Source organism: Clarias gariepinus, chromosome 7 (assembly GCF_024256425.1).
Source record: "Clarias gariepinus isolate MV-2021 ecotype Netherlands chromosome 7, CGAR_prim_01v2, whole genome shotgun sequence".
Classification (NCBI taxonomy): domain Eukaryota; kingdom Metazoa; phylum Chordata; class Actinopteri; order Siluriformes; family Clariidae; genus Clarias; species Clarias gariepinus.
In genome coordinates, this window is record NC_071106.1 from 36,179,071 (window position 1) to 36,203,632 (window position 24,562).

Here is a 24,562-nt window from a genome sequence, read left to right on the forward strand (position 1 = left end):
TGTACAGTCACTCTCTGGTCTAGCTTGATCTCCTTCAGGGCATTGAAAATGGATTCGATACGAGCGGGGGACAGCTGTGCCCGCATAATGATCGAGTCCCATGTGACACGCAATTATGTTGTCCTCTGAACTGGAAAGAGAATGCTTTTCGTAGCATTTAGTCTCAATCCTAAAGAATGGAGATGAGCTAGGACGATATCCCAATGTCGAAGCACTAGCTCCAGAGACTGGGCCAGAATCAGCCAATCGTCTATGTAATTTAAAATACGGATGCCCTGGAGTCACAAGGGAGCCAGGACTGCATCCATACACTTTGTATATGTGCGGGGTGATAGAGCTAGACCAAATGGAAGGACCCAATACTGGTAAGCTTTGCCCCCGAAAGCGAACCTCAGGAACTTCCTGTGTTGTGGCAAAATTTCTATGTGAAAATATGCATCCTTCAGATCTATTGTCACAAACCAATCCCCTGGATGTATTTATGGGACAATGATTTTGACAGTCAACATTTTGAATCTGTACTATGTCAGGAAGCGCCGGCCTGACCTGCTGCCTGAAAAGACTTTCCCACCAAGGTAGATGAGAGTCTACACGGCTTGAAGGGAGGTGTTTGGAGGATGATGTCCCAGGAGAAAGATAGCCCGTGAGCGTCTCTTCTATCTGGGGCATCATCATATAACCCCGTGCTTTCGCATCAACGATATTCGCATAAAACAAAGTCGATGGTACAAAAATACGGGATGAGTAGGGCTTGCTCCAAGAACAAGTTAATTTTTTGTGGAAGTCGTCAAAAAAGGGTAGAGAGCGGCATTGTGGCTCCATCTCCTGGCCACCCGACAGGAATCTGTCATCTAATTTAGAGTGCTTAGGGAAGGCTAGCTCCTGCCGGCCAATCAATGTGCAGCCGCTCAACTGCATGCATTTTGCACATCAAGCAGCTCCTCATACTTTCTATCCTCCTTAGAGAAGCGTTCTGAGGTAGCTACTTCCATTTCCACAGAAGCAAGAGAACAAGTCTCTTTTACACACTCAAAAGAAGCACCGGGGCGCGCTTGTGAAGTGGAAGGAGAGACTTCCCAATCAGATGAGAGAGCGAGAGAAAGGAGGGGGGAATCCGTCTCTCGCACCCTTGCAAGATCGGCTTGTGAACCCCAGGAATGCAGCGCGGCTCGTGGTTCTCTAAAGAAAGCGAGGCGCGCGAAGCACTTTCATGGGGAGAAGTTCACAGTGTTCGCAGTCTCTTTGAAGCCCAAGGAGAGCGTGCTTTTTCGCCCAAACACTCAAAGCAAAAAGTGTGGAGATCCTCAAAAAGGAAATTTTAACAAGGGGGGACACATCTCTTTTTAAACTCTGCCATTTTATCGGTGAGTTAAAACTTTTCTTTGCTTTTAGCTTGCTTGTAAACACACACGCCACAATGCGGTCTGAAGACAAAAAGATCTAAGGAATGTTTCCGTTTTACTCCTATGTAAAATATGAAGAAATGAGGAGGACTGGAAAGATATTTGCACCATACTGTATTACAGAAAACATACGTTCTAACAATAAAATAATGTATAATAAAAAGAAGTTGAACAGTACAGATGCGACTACTTCTGGAATGCAGATAAATGATGAAACAGGCGGCTGACCTGCAGTGAACTACGATGGTCGTGTTGTCGTGACCTCTGTTCGACCTGATGGCTTTGACAAACTGGATTAACGTGGAGCTGGACTCAGGAACACCGTGCTCTGGCCAGGAAGTGTAGTTAAAGTGATGCACCACCATGTAGTCGCCATGCTGGAGGCAGAAAATCACATTTACACACACAAACGTTCATTTGCTGAACCCTGTACAGAAGAGATTTAGTGTGCATAAAAGCTAGATTTATAATTCACGGGGTCTCGTGTGAACAGAAGCTTTATCAAGAATAAGACGAGGATGAGGCTGAGTAAAGACGACAAACTGATACGTTTTAAAGCGCTGACACAGTGACGGGCATTAGAAAGGAAATGCTGAAGATGCAGTGATTCAGAAATGAAGGAAGATTATTTATGATCAAGTCAGCAGGCTACGACGAAAGTTATACACAGTAAGAGTGTTTAATTATTTAAATTAAACAAATTTATTATTTATTATTTGTTATATAATGAGTTCTGGAGAGGCCACAAACTGAATCTTTTTTTCTTTGTGAATTTTGTGTGCACAATGAACTACATCCAAACAGTTTAACATAACATGAAAAACAAAAAAACAAGAAGAAGATCTGAAATTCATCTTAACAATTAAATAAATAAATGTTTGCTATAATGAACGAAATTAACCGAACAGTAATATATCACGTTTAAAATAAAAAAAAAAATGTCTAGATATAATTTTGTTAATCTTGTAAAGGGTTTATTATAAGATATCTAATTATAGCTAATGCCAGATAAATGTCACTATATTTAGGATACTGTACTGTATGTTCTGTATGTGAAAATGATTTAATAAAAGTGGATCAATTATGCTCTCATAAAGATAATGTCTCATTGCTCATACTCGACGGCATTTTTTTCTTCTATTAGTCAGAATGTCTTGTTTGATTTACTATAAGAGCATTTCTTACAGTATTTCATATTAATATGCACTATGTGTTTCCATAGTAACCGCTCATGTATGGGGAGCTTTCTACAAAATCTAAATCTCTACATAATAAACAGATTAAACATGTATAAGCATTGCCTGTGAGGAACGTTGAACATTTCGCATTTGTGAAAGGAGTCTCTGGTGTTTATAACAGTCAGGGAGGGGAAGTGAGGGAACAGCCAGCCGAAGGTAAATAATGAACAGAGTTATTAGCAAATTGTTGAGGAATAAGAGTGTAGTTTTTCACCTTCTCGACTCGGAGCGCTCTGACCGTCCAGTCGGGATGCACATCCTCCGTCAGCTTTGTGATGATGATGTCACCGAAAACAGTAACCGGCTTGTTATCCTCCGGCCAGTACTGATGACAGCGAATCTGCATCAAGAGACGACAATATGATTAATTACTATAATTCATTACAGGAGACAATAACCAAGCAATTAAAATAATAATAATTAATTTAAAATAAAAATATATATGAAGAACAGAATGAACGGTTAGTCCTCGTACCCGACCCTTCTCGAAACACTGCGTCAGCATGGCTATGGTTTTAGTCCTGGTTTCCCAAATCATTCTCCAGAAATCAGCGACGGTCCCAGGTAGAGGTCCCTGAGTGGCTATAAACTCATTAGGACACAAATAACCCTGCAGAGAGAAGTGTGAGGAATATTATGTATTAATATTAGTATAAATAAAAAAAAACTAATGGATTTCTAATTGAATGTGTAAAATATCAGGAGTAGCTTTACACTATGTATTTGTATTGTAGAAAACATGGACAGAAAAAAAAAGTGTTTTTTTCTACACCATTTTGTAATTATTATTATTATTATTATTATATTTTTACCCACAAATTATTTAATTTTATATATATATATATATATATATATATATATATATATATATATATATATGCTCGGTACCTGATTTTAAATTCTACACTTCATTATGTATAGTTCTGTACAAAAGTTCTGTTTGTTAAGCCACACTATGAATCATTCGAGCATAAAAATGCCTTAAAAAATGCTCAGACGGTACAGTATATATTAGCATACTGCTGATGCTGAATGCTGAGTGGTTGAAAAAGACGAGAGGGGAAATGAGGCTGCCGCTGCATAAACAATCTATTTTTAAATTGTATCTTTGGGCATTTTGCAACCTGTCATTTTTTTTTTTTGATCTACATCATTTAATTTCATATAAAGAAATGAGGGGTTGATCAGAATATGTGATGTCTGGAGGAAAGCCATGTCTCTTGATTCACCCCCAGAGGGGTAACTTGCCATAACTAATTTAACTAACATTGTGTGGACGGCTATGAAAATCCCTAAAAATTATGTCTACTGAAAAAAAAAAAAACCTGTAGAATGAGAAATGAGTAGCATGGTGTGTAAATTTCTGTAAATGAGTCTTACAGACACAAAACTCGCGTTGATGTAGTCAGACCCCGGGATCCCCGGCTCAGACAGCAGCTTCACTCGATTATTGTTATCTAAAAACAAACAAACAAACAAACAAACAAAAACACTTTAACTGATGTCGAACTCCTTAATGTTCATGGTAAAAAAAAGACAGATTAAGCTGTGTGTAAGTGGATCATACATGGTTTAATGTTTGTGAAGCGGTTTTTGGAGCGGTTCCACGGCAGGTCAGCATCCGATGTCGCCAGGTCATGCAGAAGCTTTGGCAGTTCCTACAACACCGACGATCAGATATCATTAATAAGTCATGGAATATAGCGTGCAAGCATTGCAACATCTCTCTCTCGCTCTCTCTTTCTGTCTCTCTCTTTCTCTCACATGCTCTCACACAGACACATCTGTATTCATAGCACAGAACAGAAATTACAGCAAATTCCTCGTGAAACTTGGCGTTGTCATTGGCACACAGATCCTCCACGTGCTGAATGAAAGCCTTCTTACTGATCGGCCTGCAATCGAACAAAAGGAAAAGATCCCCATTAAATAAAGAGACAGGGATATGAGTATCAGCTCCAGGATTTAACGTCATACAAATTCAAAATCGAATTTTATTTGTCACACAGTAATACACAGTACAATATGCAGTGAAATGCTTGAACAACAGCCCGTGAACTTAAAAAAGATTATTGATAGAAATAAAATATGAAATAAAATACAGTGAAACCTTGGATTATGAGCATAATTTGTTCTGGAAGCGGGTGCTCGTATTTCAAAACACTCATAAATCAAAGCGCATTTTCCCATAGGAAATAATGGAAACTCAAATTATTTGTTCCACAGCCTGAAAAAATAAATACATAAAAATAATTAATACAAAATATAATCTAAAAATTTTTTACTTGCACTTTACCTTTAAAAAAGAAATAATAAATCCAGACAGTTTCCTTTTATTGCCGCAGGCGCTGTGTGTGTGTTTGTGCATGAAACTAAAGTAAGAGGAGAGGAGGATTCAGACCTTCCCCTCTCCCTCTTCTCTACATGGTAACCCCTCCACCTCTCTTATTTAATGGATCTTTAACCTCTTTAACAAGACTTGCTTTTGCTTTAAACACGTGCACATGTGTGTTATAATAAACAATATATGCGCGCTGTACACACATGAGTACAGACACAAAATAAAATATGTTTAACACACACACGTGGTCACAGTGTTATAGTAAACGGTACACGCGTGCACAGATTATGTTGATTATACCACTAAGAGACGCGCACTAAGACTCAGCAGGGGAGACAATTACCCGCAATTCCGCAGCACATTAGAGGGAAAACTCGTTAGCTCAGTCGTGATCACGTAACGAAGAAAGAAGCGCATGCGTGATACATGATACTTGGTACTCCTAAACCAAGACTTGCTCGTTTTCCAAGTCAAAATTTATTACAATTCTTAACTCGTCTTGCAAAATGCTTGCAACCACGTTACTCGCAATTCAAGGTTTCACTGTAAGAAATTAAATATAGAAAAAAACTTAGCTATGGAAAAATGCATCTATATAAGATAAAATATAAAATATAAGAAAAACCTAGCTGTACAAATATGGGGGGGGGGGGGGGGATACAGTAAAAAAAAAATACAGTACAATAATTTTTACAGATTTTTCTGTACAAATGTAGAAAAATCTAAAATCTTTAGTGTGGAGATGAAGTGGGATTTAAATAAAATAGTTTTAAATAAATACAACCTCCAAAGTAATTCATATAATGTACGGAAAACAATTAAGAAAACAAAATCCAAACTAATCCATGTATCACTTACTTGAGAGATTTCCTATAACTGAGCAGCCTGCAATGTTAACAGAAAATATTATAGAAAACTGTAATGCAAATAAGAAATACAAGGGGTGTTTAAGTCAAACCGGGACTTTTAATTGTGCAGAATAACAGAACATGATTATGAGATTAAAAACTCCCCCTATTTTTCTATATAATCCCCTGCTACACTAATGCATTTATCACAGTGTTTCACAATGGATTGAAAACCATTAAGGTAGAAGGTTTTCTTAGTACATAGGAGCCATGATTGGACTGCTTCATGTCTGAAACCCCGGCCTCTCTGGAACTTCTTTAATGGCCCGAACTTGTGTAAATGGCTTGAGGTGAAGTCATGACTATACAACCATAACTCCCAGCCGAGTTCCTGTAATGCGCAAGTGATGTTGGTGAATGATTGTGTGTAACCCTGTAACCCAGCGAAAAAGCACTCAAAGCACTTTTGTAAGTTGCTCTGGATAAAAGTGTCTTCAAAATGCATAAATATAAATGTGTTCATGGGAACGACTGCAGCGGGCTCTGAGCTAAATCGACCAGGATCGTCATTCACTATTTCTTTAAAACTTTTCTGCCATTCTAATGTTTTTCTGTAGCTACTGTACAGTAGGAGTCTCATTACTGTACTATGCTTGAAGTCTTCTTTAAATGTCAATTGGTTTTATGCCACTTGTGGAAATTTTTTATCACAGGTCCCGGTTTGACTTGAACGCCCCTTTTAATAAAGAAAGAAGAAAAGGTTTGGTGGATTTCTGCTAAATGTTAGTATAAAAAGTCTATGACTACATTCTCACTGCAAGTTTAAGCATCTGCTTTATTAAAATAATCAAGTCAATACTTTCGATTTATTCAGTCATCCTTTTTAAACAGTTTAAAAACAGCTTTTACAGTATAAAATTCATACATCACTAGTGATCAGCTGGTACTATATATATCAAAATAGTTACTGTATAAGTTTTTTTTTTTTTAAGTCTTCTTAGTATTGCAAAATGCACACTTTTTCCATATAATTTCCACATACCAGATGTGTATTTCAATAAATAGCAGAACCTGGGACGAGATAACTCTCCAGGGTTGAGGGTTCATATCTTGCCTCCTGTCTGTGTAATTGGAGTTTGGATGTTCTCCATGTGCTCTGTGGGTCTCCTCGAGGTACTGTAATTTGGTTGGTGTTTCCAAATAAATTGCCCACAGTGTATGACTGAGTGTGTGCTTGTGCCATGCAGTAAATTGGCATCATCCAGGGTGTCCCTGGCCTTGTGCCATAAGTTCCCTAGCATAGGCTCCAGGCCCCTACACAGGATAATCAGTATACAGTGGATGATGGATGGAGGGAAAGGATAAGATAAAATAACAATCAGTCACTATGGAGCCTTTTGTTCCTGGAGTGTGAATGTGGCCTTTAATTTTTAAATTAACATCATTGTCTATTCGGATTTCTAATGCACAACATACTGAAAGCACACTCAAACACACAATGCGCAGTAAACACAGCTACTGTAATGCAGATTCACATTTACGAAAAAACACAACCAAATCATAAACACGAGGAAAGCAGGGCATGCATCTGCAGGCACGACTGCACTACTGAAGCCACTTACTGGATGACAAATATCTCCTTCCTCCTAAAGAAAAAGGAGGAGTACCTGAGGAAAAAGGGTAGTGAGTGAAATACCAAATCATGGAAAATGTGTGTTAGTCAGATCAGAGAGCAGTTAATGAGCAACAATAAAGCTTCATCATAAAGCCACTGATGAGTTACATTAAGAACAAAAACATGTTTGTTAAAATGTAGAAATATCTTTTTTAATATTATTGTTGTCGCATCTGTCTGGTAGGTGAGTTAATATATGATGCTCACTTTATTAGAACAACATCTGAGTGCCGGCTTAATCAAACATCTGAAACTCAGTGCTTATATACTGTAGTCTTTCAGATCAGTTAGAGGCTCAAAGCTGCCCCTCAGTCAAGGATGTCGGGCAGTAGGCAGTGATGAATAATATGTAAATACATGTGTTGTTGATGTCGGTTCAAATAAAATGTCACCTCTTTAACCTAACACTAACTCAAACCACTAAACATAACCCATAACCTATCTCTAAACTTAACACATAACTCTAACCCTTAACGGCGACCTTTTACTCTAACCCCGAACATTAACCCCTAATCTAACCTTAACCCCTAACTGTAACCCCTAACCTAACTCTGATCACTAATACTCATTACTAACCCAACTTTGACCTCAACCCCCAACCCTAACCCTGACCCTAACCCTAACCCTCAATCCTAACCGAACTCCCACCCTAACCCCTAACCCTAATGCCTAACCTAACCCCTAATCCTAACCCCTAAACCTCACTCTGAACCTAACTCTAAACTTAACACCTAACCCTAAGACCTGAATTTGTTGTATACAGCAGGGAATCCCCAAATGAACATCAGCACTTCAATATTTATTACTTATATAAAACTATAACACTATATTAGTGAGTCTAGCTATTATTATTATCTTGTATAAAAGATTTCAGATGATTTACCGTTGGATTTTTTCTTCTTTTAGCTCCATGTCGGCCATCGCTATCAGCTGATCCAGTTTCAGCTTGGTCTCAATAATCTCTGCTTCTCGTGGAGAATAAGTGCCACCCTCCTTCTGCCTCTGATGAATCCTGCAGTTAGACAAGATGCTAGATTATTTTAAAATATAAAATCAATAATAAAAAAAAATAACAATAATTTCTGTGAAATATTAAACATCTGATGCTTAGAAGTCATTTTATCTCAGGGTGAAATATAATTTAATATCTTAGAGTATTAGGGTTATTAACTAAACTACATAGGCTACATGAATTTATTCTGCATTTCAATCATCTTCTGTAGCACTTTATTAAAGATCTTCAGGTGTGATGTTTAAAGGCCATGCAAAGACAAAACTATACTTGCAAGTGAACAATGTCATATTCCCTGTTATAGGTGAGGGCTATATCCTATAGAAGCTTACCGCACAGATGCATATATAATTACAATCAGAAGCAACGCCAGGAAAAAAGACAGGAGCACTCCGAGTATGATCTGCTCATCCCGAGTCAAAAGACTGTCATCTGGAAGGATAAAAGTGAGTAAAATAAAATGCTAGTGAGATGTAACAGAGACTGGCGTAAGGACTGATAAGAACCACTTCACGCTCTCTTTATTTCACACCATGAACTTCTGAAAGCTCGTACCTGCCGTTCTGACCCTTTCCGAGTACTCCGAGTCCGTGTACTGCCCGATGCTATTTGTTGCACGGAATTTAAATCTGCAAAACAAGTACAGTACAACGTCTCAATAAGGCACTGAAACGTAACCACAGCTACGTGATATTACTTTTGCAGTGAGAACACACACATTCGGTATCTTACACATAGTATGTTCTGGGTTTGAGAGGCCCGTTACAGAGGATCTGTGCCTCGTCAGAGAAACATCCTTTCTCTGCTCCTATCACGTATGTCCTGGCAGGTATGCTCCTGCCAGTCATATCATCAGGGCACTCCGGATTTGGAAAGCCGTCATCCGTCACATACGGGGCAGTAGGCTGGAGGAACACACTCTTCCAGTTTGATACATTACTGTAGTCCATCACTGCAAAGACAGACACACGGACAGAACAATCAAATTAGAACATTTACAAAAAAAAAAAAACATTTTAAAAAAATCACTCCAGTCTTATTTTCATGAGCAAAATATACTTAAAGCACACTCAAAAATGATAAGAAATTCTATGGATAGTTTTATTTTTTCAACTACGCTTGAGACTATAAATAGTTGAATATCAAGAATGACTTATACTAATAAACTGCAAAACTCAAGTGTGTTTCAAAAGCAGCTCTTTTCATTCCAGCCCAGGCACAAAAGAGGCTTTCTGTCTCTGTGCATATTTTTACACTGGCGTTACGAACGTACCGGCTGGCTCAGAGACGATGACCTGGATTCTTTCAATAGGACCGTTGTCATCTGAGAAGAAACACAAAGGCATCTCGATAGTGATGGTTTGGTGTGTTGCCATGACAACGCCTCCACTGTTCAGGGCAGCTATGGGTCTCTTAGAGGGCACTGGTGGGGCTGAAATACAACACAATATAGTGAAGAGGCTTTTGTTCAGTTTATTTTAGTCCTGGCTTTAAAAAGTTCTGAATAAAACCCTCTTATCTGTATTGACAGCATTGTCGTGTGAAGTTTAGGACAGTGCTAAGACAAGTTAGGATTTTTAAGCCATGACTTTCTGTTTTATAAATACCTCAGGCAGCTATTAACTCTTTAAACTCCCTGAAGTGTAAATCACTTAATAAAAAAGAAGACAGACATGTCATACTTGTTGTCAATGTTCATTGAATATCTCTGTATATCTCTACAGTTGCTTTGACAAAGCTCAAAGACAAATACTCAGCAGCGACCTCATTTCCCCGCTCATCTGTTCCAACCACTCAGGATTCAGCATCACCAGTAACCCAATCATCTGCCATCATCTGCACTCGTTTCTCACTGGTTCATGACTCAAGTTAGATGGATTTTTTGTGCATTAATGATTCATAGGTCACGCATTCCTCTGAACAAAGGTACAGGGACTGGACTGGAAATGAGAGGCAAAAACCTGCCAGAACTGAGGTCCAAAAAGTCCTTTAGGAAGTCTGGAGAACTATTGCTCACGACTACATAAAAAATACAAAAAAGTCTGTCTCTTTGGAAGCAAAATATGAGGGAATCAGGGGGGCTCAATATTTTCGCACAGTTCTTTGCAACTGATTCCCATTTATCAACATCTACATGAATCAGTGTTACAGAAACCAAAGGTTTGTAGTTGTTGTTGCTCTTTCTGTTTGTTGTTGTTGCCTCTGGTACAGTTTACCACACCAGTCCACACATCTGGATGATTTTACGCCAGATGTTATTGCTGATGCAAACCTACTATTTTCTTCAAGGCTTGGGACTGCAGGGGCTTGGTGTGAGGAACCTGGGCATGAACCCAGGAAGCTAACACTGAGCCACTGAACCTAGTGTTTTAATGTAGAACTTAAAAAGTCTGTGAAGATTCTCAGTCATCCAGGTGAGGTTATCTGGAAATTGAGTCAAGTCAACTGGATTTCTTCTCCAAAAACGTTTCACTACTCATCCAAGTAGCTTCTTCACTCTAAAGTACTGTGAGTTCGTAAGTTCCTTGTATTTAAGTCCTCAAAGAAAGCCACACTTACAGTAAGGACTCCCCTTACTCTTAACAACTCTCTCTAATCTCTCTCTATTGTCTTCCAGCTCTCTCTCTCCTCTACTCTCTAACGACTCTCCCTCCTATTCTCACCTTCTCTGTTGGACCCTTTGACCTTTGTTGACTTAAATACAAGGAACTTTTTAACTTACCTTTAGACTGAAGTAGCTACTTGGATGAATAGTGAAACATTTCCACTGAACTAAGAAAAGGTCCAGTTGACATGACTGTACTTCTAGATAGAAATTAAAAAGGTTGACTGTAAACATGAAAGACAGCAAACATTTTAATAAACGTCCGGTACCTTTAATTGGCATGCTGAGTTTAACTTCTGACCTGGGCCCGAGTCCGGCTCCATTCACTGCAGCTATCTGTAAATCAAACACGTCACTCAGGTGTGTTTAACGCATCAGATGATAAAATGTCCTTTTATTTCATATTAGACGTGACCGGGACTTTGTTCGCGTTATTATAACACGTGTGTGAGCGCGCGCGTATAAAGCAAAAGCAAGTCTCATTAGAGGGTAAAGATCTATTTTTTCTTCCTCTCTGTGTCAGCCTGTTGTGTGTGCGCACGTGTAATTGGACACCATGCTCCTTCACACACACCAACACACACACACACACACACACACACACACACACACACACACACACACTGTGCTTGCACGCATTTATCCATCTGAATTTATTTTTTCTTTTTTTAAAGGTAAACTGCAGGTTAATTTGTTTTATTTTTACTTTATATTTTGTATTAATTATTTTTATGTATTTATAGAAGAACAAATAATTTGAGTTTCCATTATTTCTTATGGGAATATAAAATTTGGTTTACGAGTGTTTTGAAATATGAGCCCACTTCCGGAACGAATTATGCTCGTAATCCAAGGTTCCACTCTATGTATAGATAGATGACTGCACAGTATTTCATGCCAAAGCAATTTGCCAACATTAACATGGATTTCTTTTTAAAGACTAAAAAATAAGACACTGTACAGGAGTTTAAAGTCGAATCGAGACTTTGTTTGGTCGCACATAATAACAGAACAGTTATGCACCATTCAAACTTCCATAAATGTTTTATGCCTTCATTCACCAGAAATTTCATTACAATTCCCAGGTTGAATTGAAAACCCATGGAAGATTACATTTAGTAGCAGCAACAACTGATGTCACTTACATAATAAGAGCTATAAACAGATGTGCCTTCACCTCATACTGTCTTGAAGTTAATAAGAAAAAAATAAATAAAGTGCTGCTTGTCTGACACTGGAGACTCCTTCCATAAAAGTTTCCATACAAAAAAAGTTACACATCTTGCAATGTTCTGCTGTGAAACTCCTTGTGTGTGTTGTCACTATAGAAACAAGGTGTGCATCATTACAGTAACTTTAATCTGTGATTTGCACTTGATTTAGAGTTTTAGAAAAAGAATCAACGCCTACTGTACTGACATCAGACCAACCAGGAGCAAAATAAAGCTGACCTGTATGCTGTAGTTGAATCCTCCTTTAAGACCCTGTATAAGAGCTGTCATGGTCTTGTTCGGCTTACTGACCACAGGCAGTCTGGTGATCTCAAAGTCCAGTTGTCCATCGCGGAAAACATAAACACGATAAGCGCTGATGTTGCCGTTAGGCTCATCTGGTGGTAAGAACGTTACATACACACGGGTCACTTCCTCTGGTATGACGGTCAGGGTCACGTTTTTGGGTGGGTCCTTTGGCTCTGAGAGGTAAAAAAAAAAAGGATTATATCACAATCAAGTTGATTTAGGTCCAAACAGACAAATACGAAGATGACACACAGTGCATGACTACCTAATAGCGCAGGTGCAACTTTTCCCAGGATTGCAGTAGAAATTTGCACTAGTGTAAAATAACCCTTACACCCTCTAGCTGTATGTGAGGGTTAGAACCAGTAAATCAGACCCTCTCGCACCGGATCCAACACAAAAACTGACACCATTACACATTTCCAAGCATCCTCAAATGTACATAAAACACAAGCTTTCTTTCTCACCGCCCTCTAGTGTCCTGACGATGATGGGCTCAGATGCCTTGCCGTTGCGTCGGGCATCAGCCATGTCTCCAGTAAAGGCAGTGACGGTCACTGAGTAATAAGTGTACGCAGTCAAGTTCCCAATGACCACCATTAAGATTTCTCCCACGTTCCTCACTACCGTCACATTACGCTCTGAACCGTCCAGCTGAAAGAAAAAGAGAGAACATGAAAGGCAGGATTAAATATTGCAATGTGTTTTTCATCAGAATATATAAATCCTGTTTATCAATCCAACTCACAGCAATCACGTCTATGAGGTAGGAGGTGGGGCCTGAGATGATTGTCGGCTCCTTCCATGTGATTTTCATCTCGGAGATTAAAGGAACTGCTGAGACAGAAGTTGCTGGGGCATCGGGGTCTGAGAGAGAAAAAGAAAGATAGAGAGAGAGAGAAAAAGAGAGAGAGCGTCAAAGTCAATACAGTGTTATACACAAAATTCGTAATTTTATTATATACCACTATTTTACACTATACACAAAGCACAAACACTGTTTTATTTTTTGTTAAGTGAATTATTTATTATGAAATGTATTATTTCTTATTGTTTTCATTTAAATATCACCATAAGCACATTCTCTTGATATTAAGCTCAATGTTAGATTTTAAAATCACTGTATAAATTTGCCACTTTTTTTTTGTAAAAACTCTCAATGTACAGTTAGTCCAAATCACCAATAGTTTCTTTTTCACTACATATGCTCACTACATAGTATAAAACATAATGACTTTGTAAATCCAACCTAGTGCACCATACTTCCAAAATTACACTATAATTCCCAATATTGATTTAACACTATTTCTTTTTAACCTGATTAAGCCATCTCTACCATACGGTTAAGGTACTGTATGCTATGCTAAAAATTCTACTAAATATCTCTGTGTGCCTTTTCAACTGCTTTGTAACATGTAACAACAGACAGATCTAACTAACAGATGGATCTATTGACTGACAGTGTATTCCTAAACTTTCAGATAATTTAAATATGGAAAAAAAAGTAAGAAGGTCAGTTCTGAGCAGGAAAAATTCCTTCTAACCTCCCTAGTGCATGCATATGCATAAGTGTGTATTAATCATACTTCCTGCTAGTGTGTGAATGTGCATCCACTCTGTGGGTTCTCCAGCTCCGGCGTTGGTCCATGCCACCACTCTGACGCGATAACGTCTGTATTTAAGCAGGGGCTTCAGCGTTACCATAGTCTCCCTTGTTTCATTTCCCGTCACATTTACTGACAGAACAGCTTCACTCTCCACACAGGAGGCATCATCGTATAGTTTACACGCCAGATCCAAAAGCTGTTTTTTCACTCTGTATCCTTGTAAGAGCCCAGGGACCCGGGCAGGACGGAGCCAGCTGAGCGTCACGGCATCCGAGCTGATATTCACCACAGACAGCGACTGCGGGGGACCAGGCACTGAACAGAGACGTTTACTGGGTCATAATGATAATTATTATTATTATTATTCATTTATTATTATTCTCTAATAAAAAGAAATTGTAATACTGAAAATGCAAAGAAACAACTGCTAAAAAGATTTAAACTTTTGACAATTCCCACGGGTTTGTTCTTGTTTTCATCTGTTCATCACCAAAAAAAATCACGCATTTTACCGTACATCAACAGCCCTACCAGGTGAATTGAATAACACTGTTCGAATCCCACCGGGGGTCTGTGTGCATTGAGTTTGCATTTTCTCCCTGTACTTGGGTGGTGTCCTTCCATCGTCCAAAGACATGCAGATTAGTTGAATTGGCATTCTCAAATTGCCCGTAGTGTGTGAATGAGGGAGTGCCCTGTGATGGGTTGGCACCCCGTCCAGCGTGTACCCCGCTGCATGCCCTAAGTCTCCTTTACAGGATAAAGCGGTATAGACGATGAGCGAGGCAGTGAGTATATTTTATTTAATATATGTTTATTTAGTCCTTTTTATTTATAGCCTCAATCCTCATGAATGCACAAGAGAATATGCACTGACTGTACAAAATAAATGAATAAATAATCAACAAAGTTAGAGCTCTGAACTCAATCTGATTGTGGTGTCATGCTGACACTAAAAATACAAATGCAAACAGGATTAAAAGAATGTATTGTTTTTGCTATGTATTGTTTTAGAGAGAGGAAATGCAAACTCTGTGCCTTGTTATGTTTTGTTAATTCATTCATGCATTAGGATTGGCTCTTGCTTATCTGGGAAAAAAACTTGAATTAAATTATATACATATATATTTCTAGATGCATGTGCTTTAAAGGGACTGGTCTAGGTGCAATTGACAATGAGTATTTCCCCAAGAAAAACAAGAAACAACCAGCACAAAGGGATTACAATGATCTGAGTAGCCCAGGCAGGAAATAACGTCTAAATACAGACAATACAGACAGGTATCCCCGGTGCACTGTTCGAGCTCAGACTAGTGCTGTGTTGTACCTGATTCTGGCAGCGTGGCCGCAGTGCAGTTGGCCTCTATTCCTGGGCCCTCGGAGTTAACAGCAGCCACAGAGATGTCATAAAGCGTGTCGGGGAGCAGGCCAATGAGAGTGTATGCGAGTTTGTGTGCGAACATTAGCGGTAATGCCTTCTCCCTGTGATGTGCTGAGACAATGTAGTAAAACAAGATCTCTCCATTGGGGTTCGCTGGAGGCTCCCATTCCATATACACCGAATCCCAGTCCAGGCCTGAACAGGACAGATTTCCAACCGCCTCAGACACTGAAACAGACACACACACACACACACACACACACACACAACATTTGCAAGCTGATAATTTAAGTTTGTATTTGTATATAGCAATAAATTATAATTAGTTGATAAAATGCAAAGATTAATGTCAAGATTCTACAGTAAGCAACAGTTATTATAATTATTATTAACATATCAATGTTTAAAAGTTTTTTTTTATAAAGAAGGGTGGGAAATTTTTTTAGAAGGATGATTGCAAATACTGTATTACATTATTGACTTGTTTTTTAGTATCTCAGAATCATTTTAGTATTTAACCACGTTTCTTCCTGCCAAGGCTATCTACAGTACTAGCTTTATATTATTATAAAACATTATATACCTGTTCCATTTTATAGCAAAACATTTACTGTACAACATAAAACAATATGATAAACCAAATGGTGAATGAGACAAGAGTAACTAAACTTACTCACGCCAAATTACAGTACAAACAAGGCAAACGAAAAAAATAATCCACATCAAATGATGAGCAAGTCAAACATAACACAAATGACCAAACAATAAATGACACATAAGTAGATGTCAAATAATAAACAAGGCAAAAAACAACAACAACAAAAAAACTAAGTAAAAAATGACTCATGCACAATAATAAACAACAAACATTACTCATGCCAAAGGTAAACATAAAGGTAGAAGTAACAAATATCTACAAACAAACAAAAAGTTCACATGATAAACAATGAAGCAAACAGTAAACAATACAAAAGTAAAATAGGTTAATAAAACAATTCTTCACACCAAACAATTAACAAGGGTGAAGTAACTAAAACAACTCAGACCAAATGATAAACAAGATAAATAAACATAAACTACTAAAAGGATAAATATAAATTATTGAAAAAAACAAAACAAAAAAAACAATATATTACAATTTCAATGTACACATAGAAGTCAATAAAAAACAACAAATGTACATACTACTGTACCCAACTACGATAATTTAACACCAATAACACTATTCCTGTGCTACTGTACAAACCAGCTTTAAATTTCAGCCAACCTTTTTCAGAAATATGACCATATTGCCCTATCGCCATGCATTAGATCTAACGAGCTGAAACCTTGTAAAAATAATCTGAGATTCTGGAACTCTTTGCACAGTGCCATAATAACCTTTTTATTTTTGTTTGATTTATAGCATAAAAAGTAACCATGCATCAGTGTTTACTAAAAATATTGTGAATTTTCTCCATTTCCAAGAGAGACTGTGTTAACATCTTTTCAATTAAAAAATCACCAAAATCTGGTAATCAAGGGGTGCCTAAACTTTTGCATAAGAATGTATGTTGTCTTAATACTTTTGGCCACCATTGTACACTATATAATAACCATGGCTTATGTTTCATCAAGTTATATTTAAATAAATAAATCTATTATAATCAGACACTTTGATTAGGTGCATTTTTTTTTTAAAGACCAACAACAATTAATGTTTCTTTCTCTCCTCTGATTCTTACCTGACTCACGTGTCGTAAAGGTTACTGGGAGACTGTACTGGTCCCCATTGCCCGCTCTTGTGTACGCAGACACAGTAATCTCGTAAGAGCTATGAGGTTTGAACCCGTACAGTTCTGCCTGAGTAGAAGCATCTGTGGAGTTCTGCAGCAAAACAACAACAGAGATGTGATAGTTAGTTTACTGTACATACATTATATACTATATACACAACACAGAACTGCACATACACACACACATTCACCTGGTATATAACAGCATTGGTGTTCAGTTCCACTATTTTGAATCCATAATGTTGAATAACGCCATTGGGCTCCGGACTGGGTTCCCAGTGGAGCCACACCGAGTCCGAAGAGTGGTTAAAGATGCTCAGGTTTCGTGGTGGAGACATCGGACCTACGATCAAAAACAGTCACATGAGATGGTATCTTAATGTGTCTTAGCCACGTACAAAAGTCTCTTTCATGGATCAGAAAAGTCTTTTCAGGGCTCAGTGGTCTCCTGAAGTTCAACCATGCTGTAAGACTAATGGGGATAGTTTCCAGTAGAGCTGGGAAGGTATGAAAAATTCATGGTACGACAGCGATACAAACCTTATCACAGTCCAGGGTTAGCTAAGCTCTTACGAACAAATATTTCCAATAAAAAGGATACCATTTATAGTTTTAGAAATTGTTTTATTTGTTTTATAGGTAATTTTATAAAATATGTCTGGAAATCAGCTTAAAAATCCTTAATATTGTCAACATTAAGAAATATTAAGCTGATTTCCAGACATAATATTAAAAATAGAATGTAATTTTATGCTTTAAAACATCTCTAGTGAATGAGTTTAATCTCACATTTGGATTGGTTTAACCATCTATTACAATATATTGAAATAAATTGGACAAGATTCAAATAATCTTCGCTTACCAACTTGTCTTTTGCATTACAGCTTGGGGGTTTAATGGTAGTCTATAATGCTGTAGCTGGCTACAGATAGTTTTTGGTCTGTGGGAGGAAACCGGAGCACCCGGAGGAAACCCAACAAGCACAGGGAGAACATGCAAACTCCATGCACACAGACCCCGAGGGCAAAAATCAAACCCGGACCCTAAAGGCGACAGTGCTAACCGCTAAGACACTGTGCCATCTTACTAATAGCTATTGAAATAATTTCAATGTACTAAGGGTGTTCAAGTCAAACTGGAACATGACTTGAAATTTCTTATGAATGAAGGTGTTAAACTGATTGACATTTACATAAGACCTCAAACACAGTACGGTGATAAGGCGAAAACATCATTCGGAAAAATCCTAAAAAACATCATCGCTCACCTGCTTCATCAGTGTGCAGAGCCAGCATGAGTGAGGGGCCCGTGCCCCTGCGAGTCGCCGCCGCGATGGAGAGGTTGTACGCTGTGTACGGCGTGAGCTGTTCAAGAGTGAGCTGCAGGTTGGGTGTGTATGTTGTGTTGGTTCCTTGTGGCCCCTGTAGAGCTATGGTGTATTCGATTATCTCGCCGTTGGGTTCTACAGGAGCGTACCATGACACCAGGATGGAGGTGGAGGAGAGATTCCTGCTCACACCCAGTAAAGGAGCTGAACTTGGTACTGAAACACACATACATAAGGTAAAGCTATGTAAGGTCCATACTAAATGTCATTGTTTCTATAGTTTATTAATGTTTTGACAGAAGAATAAATTACACACAACTCACCATCATCATCCGTTCTCAGGTGCAGTACGGAGGTGTGGTCTAAGGCGGAGCCGGCACTAGTTGCCGGGGTGACTCGTAGCACATACGGGAAGTACTTCCTGAGTTTGGTGAAAAGGTAAACCGTATCAGTGGTCGTCTTGGTAGTGGTCTGATTTTCCGTGCGGTTGATTGACGGGTGGGTTATGCCCGCCTCCTGAAGGCTTAGCTGGTAGAACACTCTACCGTTCGGCTCCAGCGGGGGGTCCCAACTGATCACTACAGCCGTAGAGCCGTAAAACTGAGCCGAGAGATTATGGACCGGACCACTTGGCACTGGAAGTGGGAGAGACATTTAATATGAGTGGTCGGTCTAGTATCGGACACATGATTAAACACTTCTGGAAAGAGAACACAAATGTCAAATTAAACTTCAAAGGTGTTCTTTATTCAGAAGTGTTACCACTAATATAAACAATAAACAGTATAATATAACGTTAATAAAAACATACAGTATAGTATATGTGTGTTTAATAAGAGTTACATAATGTTCAAATCCTTATCATCATGATCGATTCAATCACACCAGGCAAAAGACAAAGTGATGGACACATGAGGAAAGACATAAGCAAATTGACATTTCAGATTAAACTCCATGCAGTGCATACAGTACGGACGTATGAAAAGGAAACAAAAATCTCATCATGTAAACAACTGGAAACAAGGTTATTTTCCTCCAGACTCAACCTGAAAAATGACCTGAAGGATAAATGTTTTGAGTCACGAGCGGATTAACAGAGAGAGGGAAAATAAGAGATTATCCTTGCATAGTCTGGGATGAAGATTTGCAAGGACAAAGAGGTGTGTTGCTTAGTTGAGCTCAGGCAGCTGGACATTTGGAGTGGAGCTGCAGGAACTGAAACATAACCAAACACAATCAGTGGACAGTGAGTGAGAGAGAGAGAGAGAGAGAGAGAGAGATTATTACATAATCATATAAAACACTTTATCAGCCTCACACAGCAGGGGAGAATCTCGTTTCTCTTTCAGGGTCAACTCTGCTCTGTTTTTTCCCAAAATGACACCAAAGCAGGGAACAAACTATGTTCTACAAACCTGGTTTTTGAAACCTGGAGCCCCCTAAGCGCCATAAGTTACCTACGTTAAATTGTCCCTTATTACAGTAGCTACAGTTACAATATCTCGTTACAATGGCACCTGGAAGAAGGTGGGATATATTAGACAGCAAGTTTTTTTTCCCTGAAGTTGATGTGTTGGAAGCGGGAAAAATGGGCAAGCGTGAAGCCTTGAGCGACTTTGACAAGGGCCAGATCGAGACTGCTAGATGACTAGATCTGACCAACTCCAAAACTTCAGGTCTTATAGGATGTTTGTGGTCTGAGCTGGTCAGGACATACCGAGGAAGAAAAACTGGTGAACCAGTGAAAGGGTCATTGAGACTGCAGTGATCCCTCACAGCTCCAGTGTTCGATTCTGTGCTCAGGTGTCTGTGTGGAGCCTCACATGTGGACTCTCCATTGTCTGACCTTCAAAAACACATCCATGTGATTTAATGATGTTCTGGATGGGAACAGCCTGAGAGCCGCTGTGTATTTGCTTATCTTGCTCAGTGCAAGATTCTTAAAGGCTTCAAATTCATCATGCAGTAATTCAGGGCCACAATAAGGTGGTTTTCAGAAGTTGAGTGAATACTCCAAATCTTTAATTTGAAGGCCCTACATTAGATGACTGCTTGTACAGCTCAGAGCTAGGACCAGACCTGGTGCTTATGATACAAGTGTTTGAACACTTGAAGCCAGAAACATGTTGTGCATTTTCCCCAAATTAGACATCAAGAAAACTGATCATAGGGAAACCATATTACAACACATTAAAACACTAATGCTAGGAAGCAATTACTTTTTGCTTTGTAAAACAAAAATATTTGGAATGGCCGGCGTTATAATGCAGATGATATCTACTGAACACGCAGCTTATGGCCTGGACTCCAGGGTTAAGAAGCTGTAACACTCCAGAAGTGCAGAAGTGCAAGAAGTCTTTTATAGCGTGTGCTAATTTTGTGTTTTTCTTGATTGTAATCATCCAACAGATTTTCTGTGACTTTCCACCAAAAATGCATTGTAAAGTTTCCCACTTTAAGAATTTGGCCTTTAACTCAATTCCATTGTTTGACTTCTGTGCATTACCCATTGTATGTGTGGTATATTGGATTAGATTATATTACATCATATAGTATCATATCATATTATATATATTATTAAACATTTTGGAAGCTGATTTATTGTCTGTCTTTTTATCCTTTTCCGTCCACATCATATTCCTCCATATTTTATCTGACGCCTGAAACCCCTGACCTGAGAGCATCCTGGGGTTTTGGTGTGATTTTCTTTCTTAGAAACGAGGTGGAAATGAGTTGGAAAAACGATGCAGAGCTGCTCTCCTGCCCTGTCTGTGTGAGGAGACTGACCGTCCTCGGGCATGGTGAAATTAAGGGGATCGCTCATCACCCCCCCATCACCCACAGACGTGCTGGAGCTCAGCCACACCCTGTATTCATGCCCCGCCCTCAGCCCATCCAGCTCCGCCCACTGCAACAAGCCGGGCACCCGCTATGCAGGGAAACAACAGAGACACATCTGTTAATGTCTGTCAATGCAAATGACCAGAGTTTATATATATTAATGTTAAATGTTTGTATTTTGCGCTTCGTAAGGGCCCAAGCACTATGACATCATGATAGTGTGTGAAGAGCCCTCTTGTTCTTCTAAGCATTTCAACATCTGGGGTTTGGGGGTCTTAACATGCTCATGAAAGTCAGCAAACAGTATGCACATTTAGACTTCATTGAGCTGAACAACTTTCACTGTGATTCTAAAGTTATTTCATAATTGTATTGGTTTGTCTCCTTTAAATGCATCGTTCTATTGGTTTTTTCCTTGTTGTCCTTTTTTATTTATTAAATATTTAATTTTTAATCACTCGTTTTCTATACCACTTACCCTGTACAGAGTGACAGGAGACTAGGCCTGGCCCACCCCAGCATCCCGGGGCACGAGGAAGAGTACAAACTAGATGGGCTGCCTTTCATCGTAGTTAGATTAATCTGCATGTCTTTGGACTGTGGGAGGAAATCGGAGCACCCGGATAAAACCCAGTAAACACAGTGAGAACATGCAAACGCCATGCACACAGACGAGAAGGTGGGACCCAAACCCTCGACCCTGCAGCCACTATTTTATCATGCTGACATTTTTCTCATTATTATTAAAATTATTTTCAATCCCATAACAAATAGATTCTTCTTCTTCCTAATATTATTATTAGTATTAGTATTAGTAGTAATAATAGTAATAATGCTTACTTTTTTTAAGGATATTAGGAGTTTTAATTACTAGAACTATTTAAACTAAAATTATTTTTTTTAATTATATACAGTATATAATTTACATTTATATTTAAATAAAAGTTCTCCTATCTGAGAAACACCTATTTATTATGTAGGATGCAAATACGCAATGCAGCATAACTGTTAATGTATAATAAATAATAACTAATATTCAAAGAAATCTAAATATGAATAAATAATTATATAATATAATATAACAATGGATAATTTTTATAGTAATTAATCATAGTGCTTAGTGTGTGAATGATTGTGTGAAAGATTTGTAAACATTGTGCGTGTGTGTGTGTGTGTGTGTGCACCTCAGTGAAGATGGTGATGTTGTCACTGTAGTAAATGGTGTAGTACTGTATGATGCCATTCGGCTGAGTCGGCGGGCTCCAGCTCAGTCTCACTCTGCTCAGAGACAGCAGTGTGTAGAACACGTTCTGAGGAGGGTCTGAAGGAACTGACACACACACACACACACACACACACGTAAACAAAAACATCAAAAATAGTCCCTTAACCATGTAAGTGTGTACAGTGTGTGTGCGTTTATACCCGACTCTGATGTGCTGAAGGTGATGTAGATCAGGACGCCTCCATCACCAAGACGAGTCCAGCTGCTCACTGATGCGTTATACAGTCCAGGTCCATCTACACTGACCACCACTGACGCCTCAGTCACATTCGCTACAAACTCAGAGCTCAAGTTCCTATCACACACACACACACACACAAAATCATTATCACTAAAAGTATTTATGTAGACGATTTCAATAAGGTAAAATCTATACAGACCTTTTTACATATTTACAGTAGTTCGATAAACAATATCAGAATCTTTAAATATTCATAAATATATAATAAGTTACACTTATATAACCTTCTGCGATTATCAATTAACCCACTCGCTAGTAAACAGAGTCTGATTCCTGCCCTGAATTTTGTCATCATATTCTAAATCATATTAGGAATATATTATACCACAGAGGCATTCCACAAGTTTCGATACTGGACAGTAACAGCACTGGGATTTACTGTATAATGATATATATATATATATATATATATATATATATATATATATATATATATATATATATATATATATCACTCTGCACCCCAGGTATCCTAATACCCATTAGTTACACTGACTCTGGGTTGCAGAAGGGTCAAAGTAGGTCTGTACGGTCTGCAGTACTGAGGGAGGAGCAGCCGCCTGCCAAAACCAACGTTCAGCAAAAAAATAATATTAATCTTATACCTTTTTAAAAAATATTTTATGTCTCTTGGAATTGCCTCTGAACAAAGTCTTTGTTTTTTTTTATTTACAGCTACAAAGCTTTTAACACAAGGCTGAATCCCTAATCCCTCTCCAGCCGTGAATAAGAGCACTTGGTGTGTGGACTGAGGCACTGTAGGCCCTACATACAGTAGTGCACTAGCTTCCCCTTTAATGATATTTGGGATTAACCCCTGAACCTGGATGTTAACGGGGCTGATATTCTAAAGTGGACCATTTGGAAATATAAAGTAAATCTCGTTATTTTCTCAGGACTGTCCACCACCTCCATGGTTTATTCACCTCACCTAAGTACAGGTAAGAATTTAAAACAGCCTCCTCCCTATTAATTACACTAACTGTCGGTCGCCAGCTCTGCCAGTCTCAGTTAAATAGTTTTGCCAGTCGTGGATGGATCAACATAACTAGTCAATTAAACATCTATAATAAATGATGCTTGTGGAACTGTTGTATAAAAGCAATATTACACTTGAGGTTGTGCTGTTGTGTTGAATATCAGCACTGCGTCTTATGTGATTTTGCTTAAGTATACCAAAGTTTATAAATTTGGCCCTGTGTAATATATAGAGTTTATGATGATAATTTTAATTATAGTTTAAGACTATATTAAGTCACTCTAGACTTGATTTGATGAGATAAGCATAATACGCACTCACCACACTCTTACACTGTAGTACAGAATCTCCGAGTTGGCCTCCTCGGGGGGTTGCCATGACAACTCGACTTGGTTATCTGACAACTTCCTGTAGTACAAGAACTGCGGGGGGGAACTTGGGACTGTTGTTCAGGAAGAACATTGCTTATCGATTATCGGACATA

At 38.6% G+C, this 24,562-nt stretch overlaps 1 protein-coding gene across 1 annotated transcript in view; it reads right to left on the minus strand.

Moving 5' to 3' along the window:
- ptprq (protein tyrosine phosphatase receptor type Q) overlaps nucleotides 1-24,562 on the minus strand; it is a 70,177-nt gene that overhangs the window by 6,071 nt on the left and 39,544 nt on the right. The window contains exons 34-58 of the mRNA XM_053499856.1: nucleotides 24,400-24,520; nucleotides 22,999-23,153; nucleotides 22,758-22,903; nucleotides 21,520-21,661; nucleotides 19,056-19,367; nucleotides 18,673-18,948; nucleotides 17,597-17,748; nucleotides 17,355-17,496; nucleotides 15,577-15,858; nucleotides 14,229-14,564; nucleotides 13,391-13,509; nucleotides 13,110-13,296; nucleotides 12,574-12,815; nucleotides 11,392-11,458; nucleotides 9,791-9,949; nucleotides 9,250-9,469; nucleotides 9,073-9,146; nucleotides 8,850-8,949; nucleotides 8,389-8,517; nucleotides 4,455-4,536; nucleotides 4,209-4,299; nucleotides 4,022-4,098; nucleotides 3,117-3,251; nucleotides 2,856-2,981; nucleotides 1,632-1,780 (exon numbers count right to left, since the gene is read on the minus strand). Coding sequence (XP_053355831.1) covers nucleotides 1,632-1,780; nucleotides 2,856-2,981; nucleotides 3,117-3,251; nucleotides 4,022-4,098; nucleotides 4,209-4,299; nucleotides 4,455-4,536; nucleotides 8,389-8,517; nucleotides 8,850-8,949; nucleotides 9,073-9,146; nucleotides 9,250-9,469; nucleotides 9,791-9,949; nucleotides 11,392-11,458; nucleotides 12,574-12,815; nucleotides 13,110-13,296; nucleotides 13,391-13,509; nucleotides 14,229-14,564; nucleotides 15,577-15,858; nucleotides 17,355-17,496; nucleotides 17,597-17,748; nucleotides 18,673-18,948; nucleotides 19,056-19,367; nucleotides 21,520-21,661; nucleotides 22,758-22,903; nucleotides 22,999-23,153; nucleotides 24,400-24,520 — 4,021 coding nt within the window. The remainder of the gene's footprint in view (nucleotides 1-1,631; nucleotides 1,781-2,855; nucleotides 2,982-3,116; nucleotides 3,252-4,021; nucleotides 4,099-4,208; nucleotides 4,300-4,454; nucleotides 4,537-8,388; nucleotides 8,518-8,849; nucleotides 8,950-9,072; nucleotides 9,147-9,249; nucleotides 9,470-9,790; nucleotides 9,950-11,391; nucleotides 11,459-12,573; nucleotides 12,816-13,109; nucleotides 13,297-13,390; nucleotides 13,510-14,228; nucleotides 14,565-15,576; nucleotides 15,859-17,354; nucleotides 17,497-17,596; nucleotides 17,749-18,672; nucleotides 18,949-19,055; nucleotides 19,368-21,519; nucleotides 21,662-22,757; nucleotides 22,904-22,998; nucleotides 23,154-24,399; nucleotides 24,521-24,562) is intronic.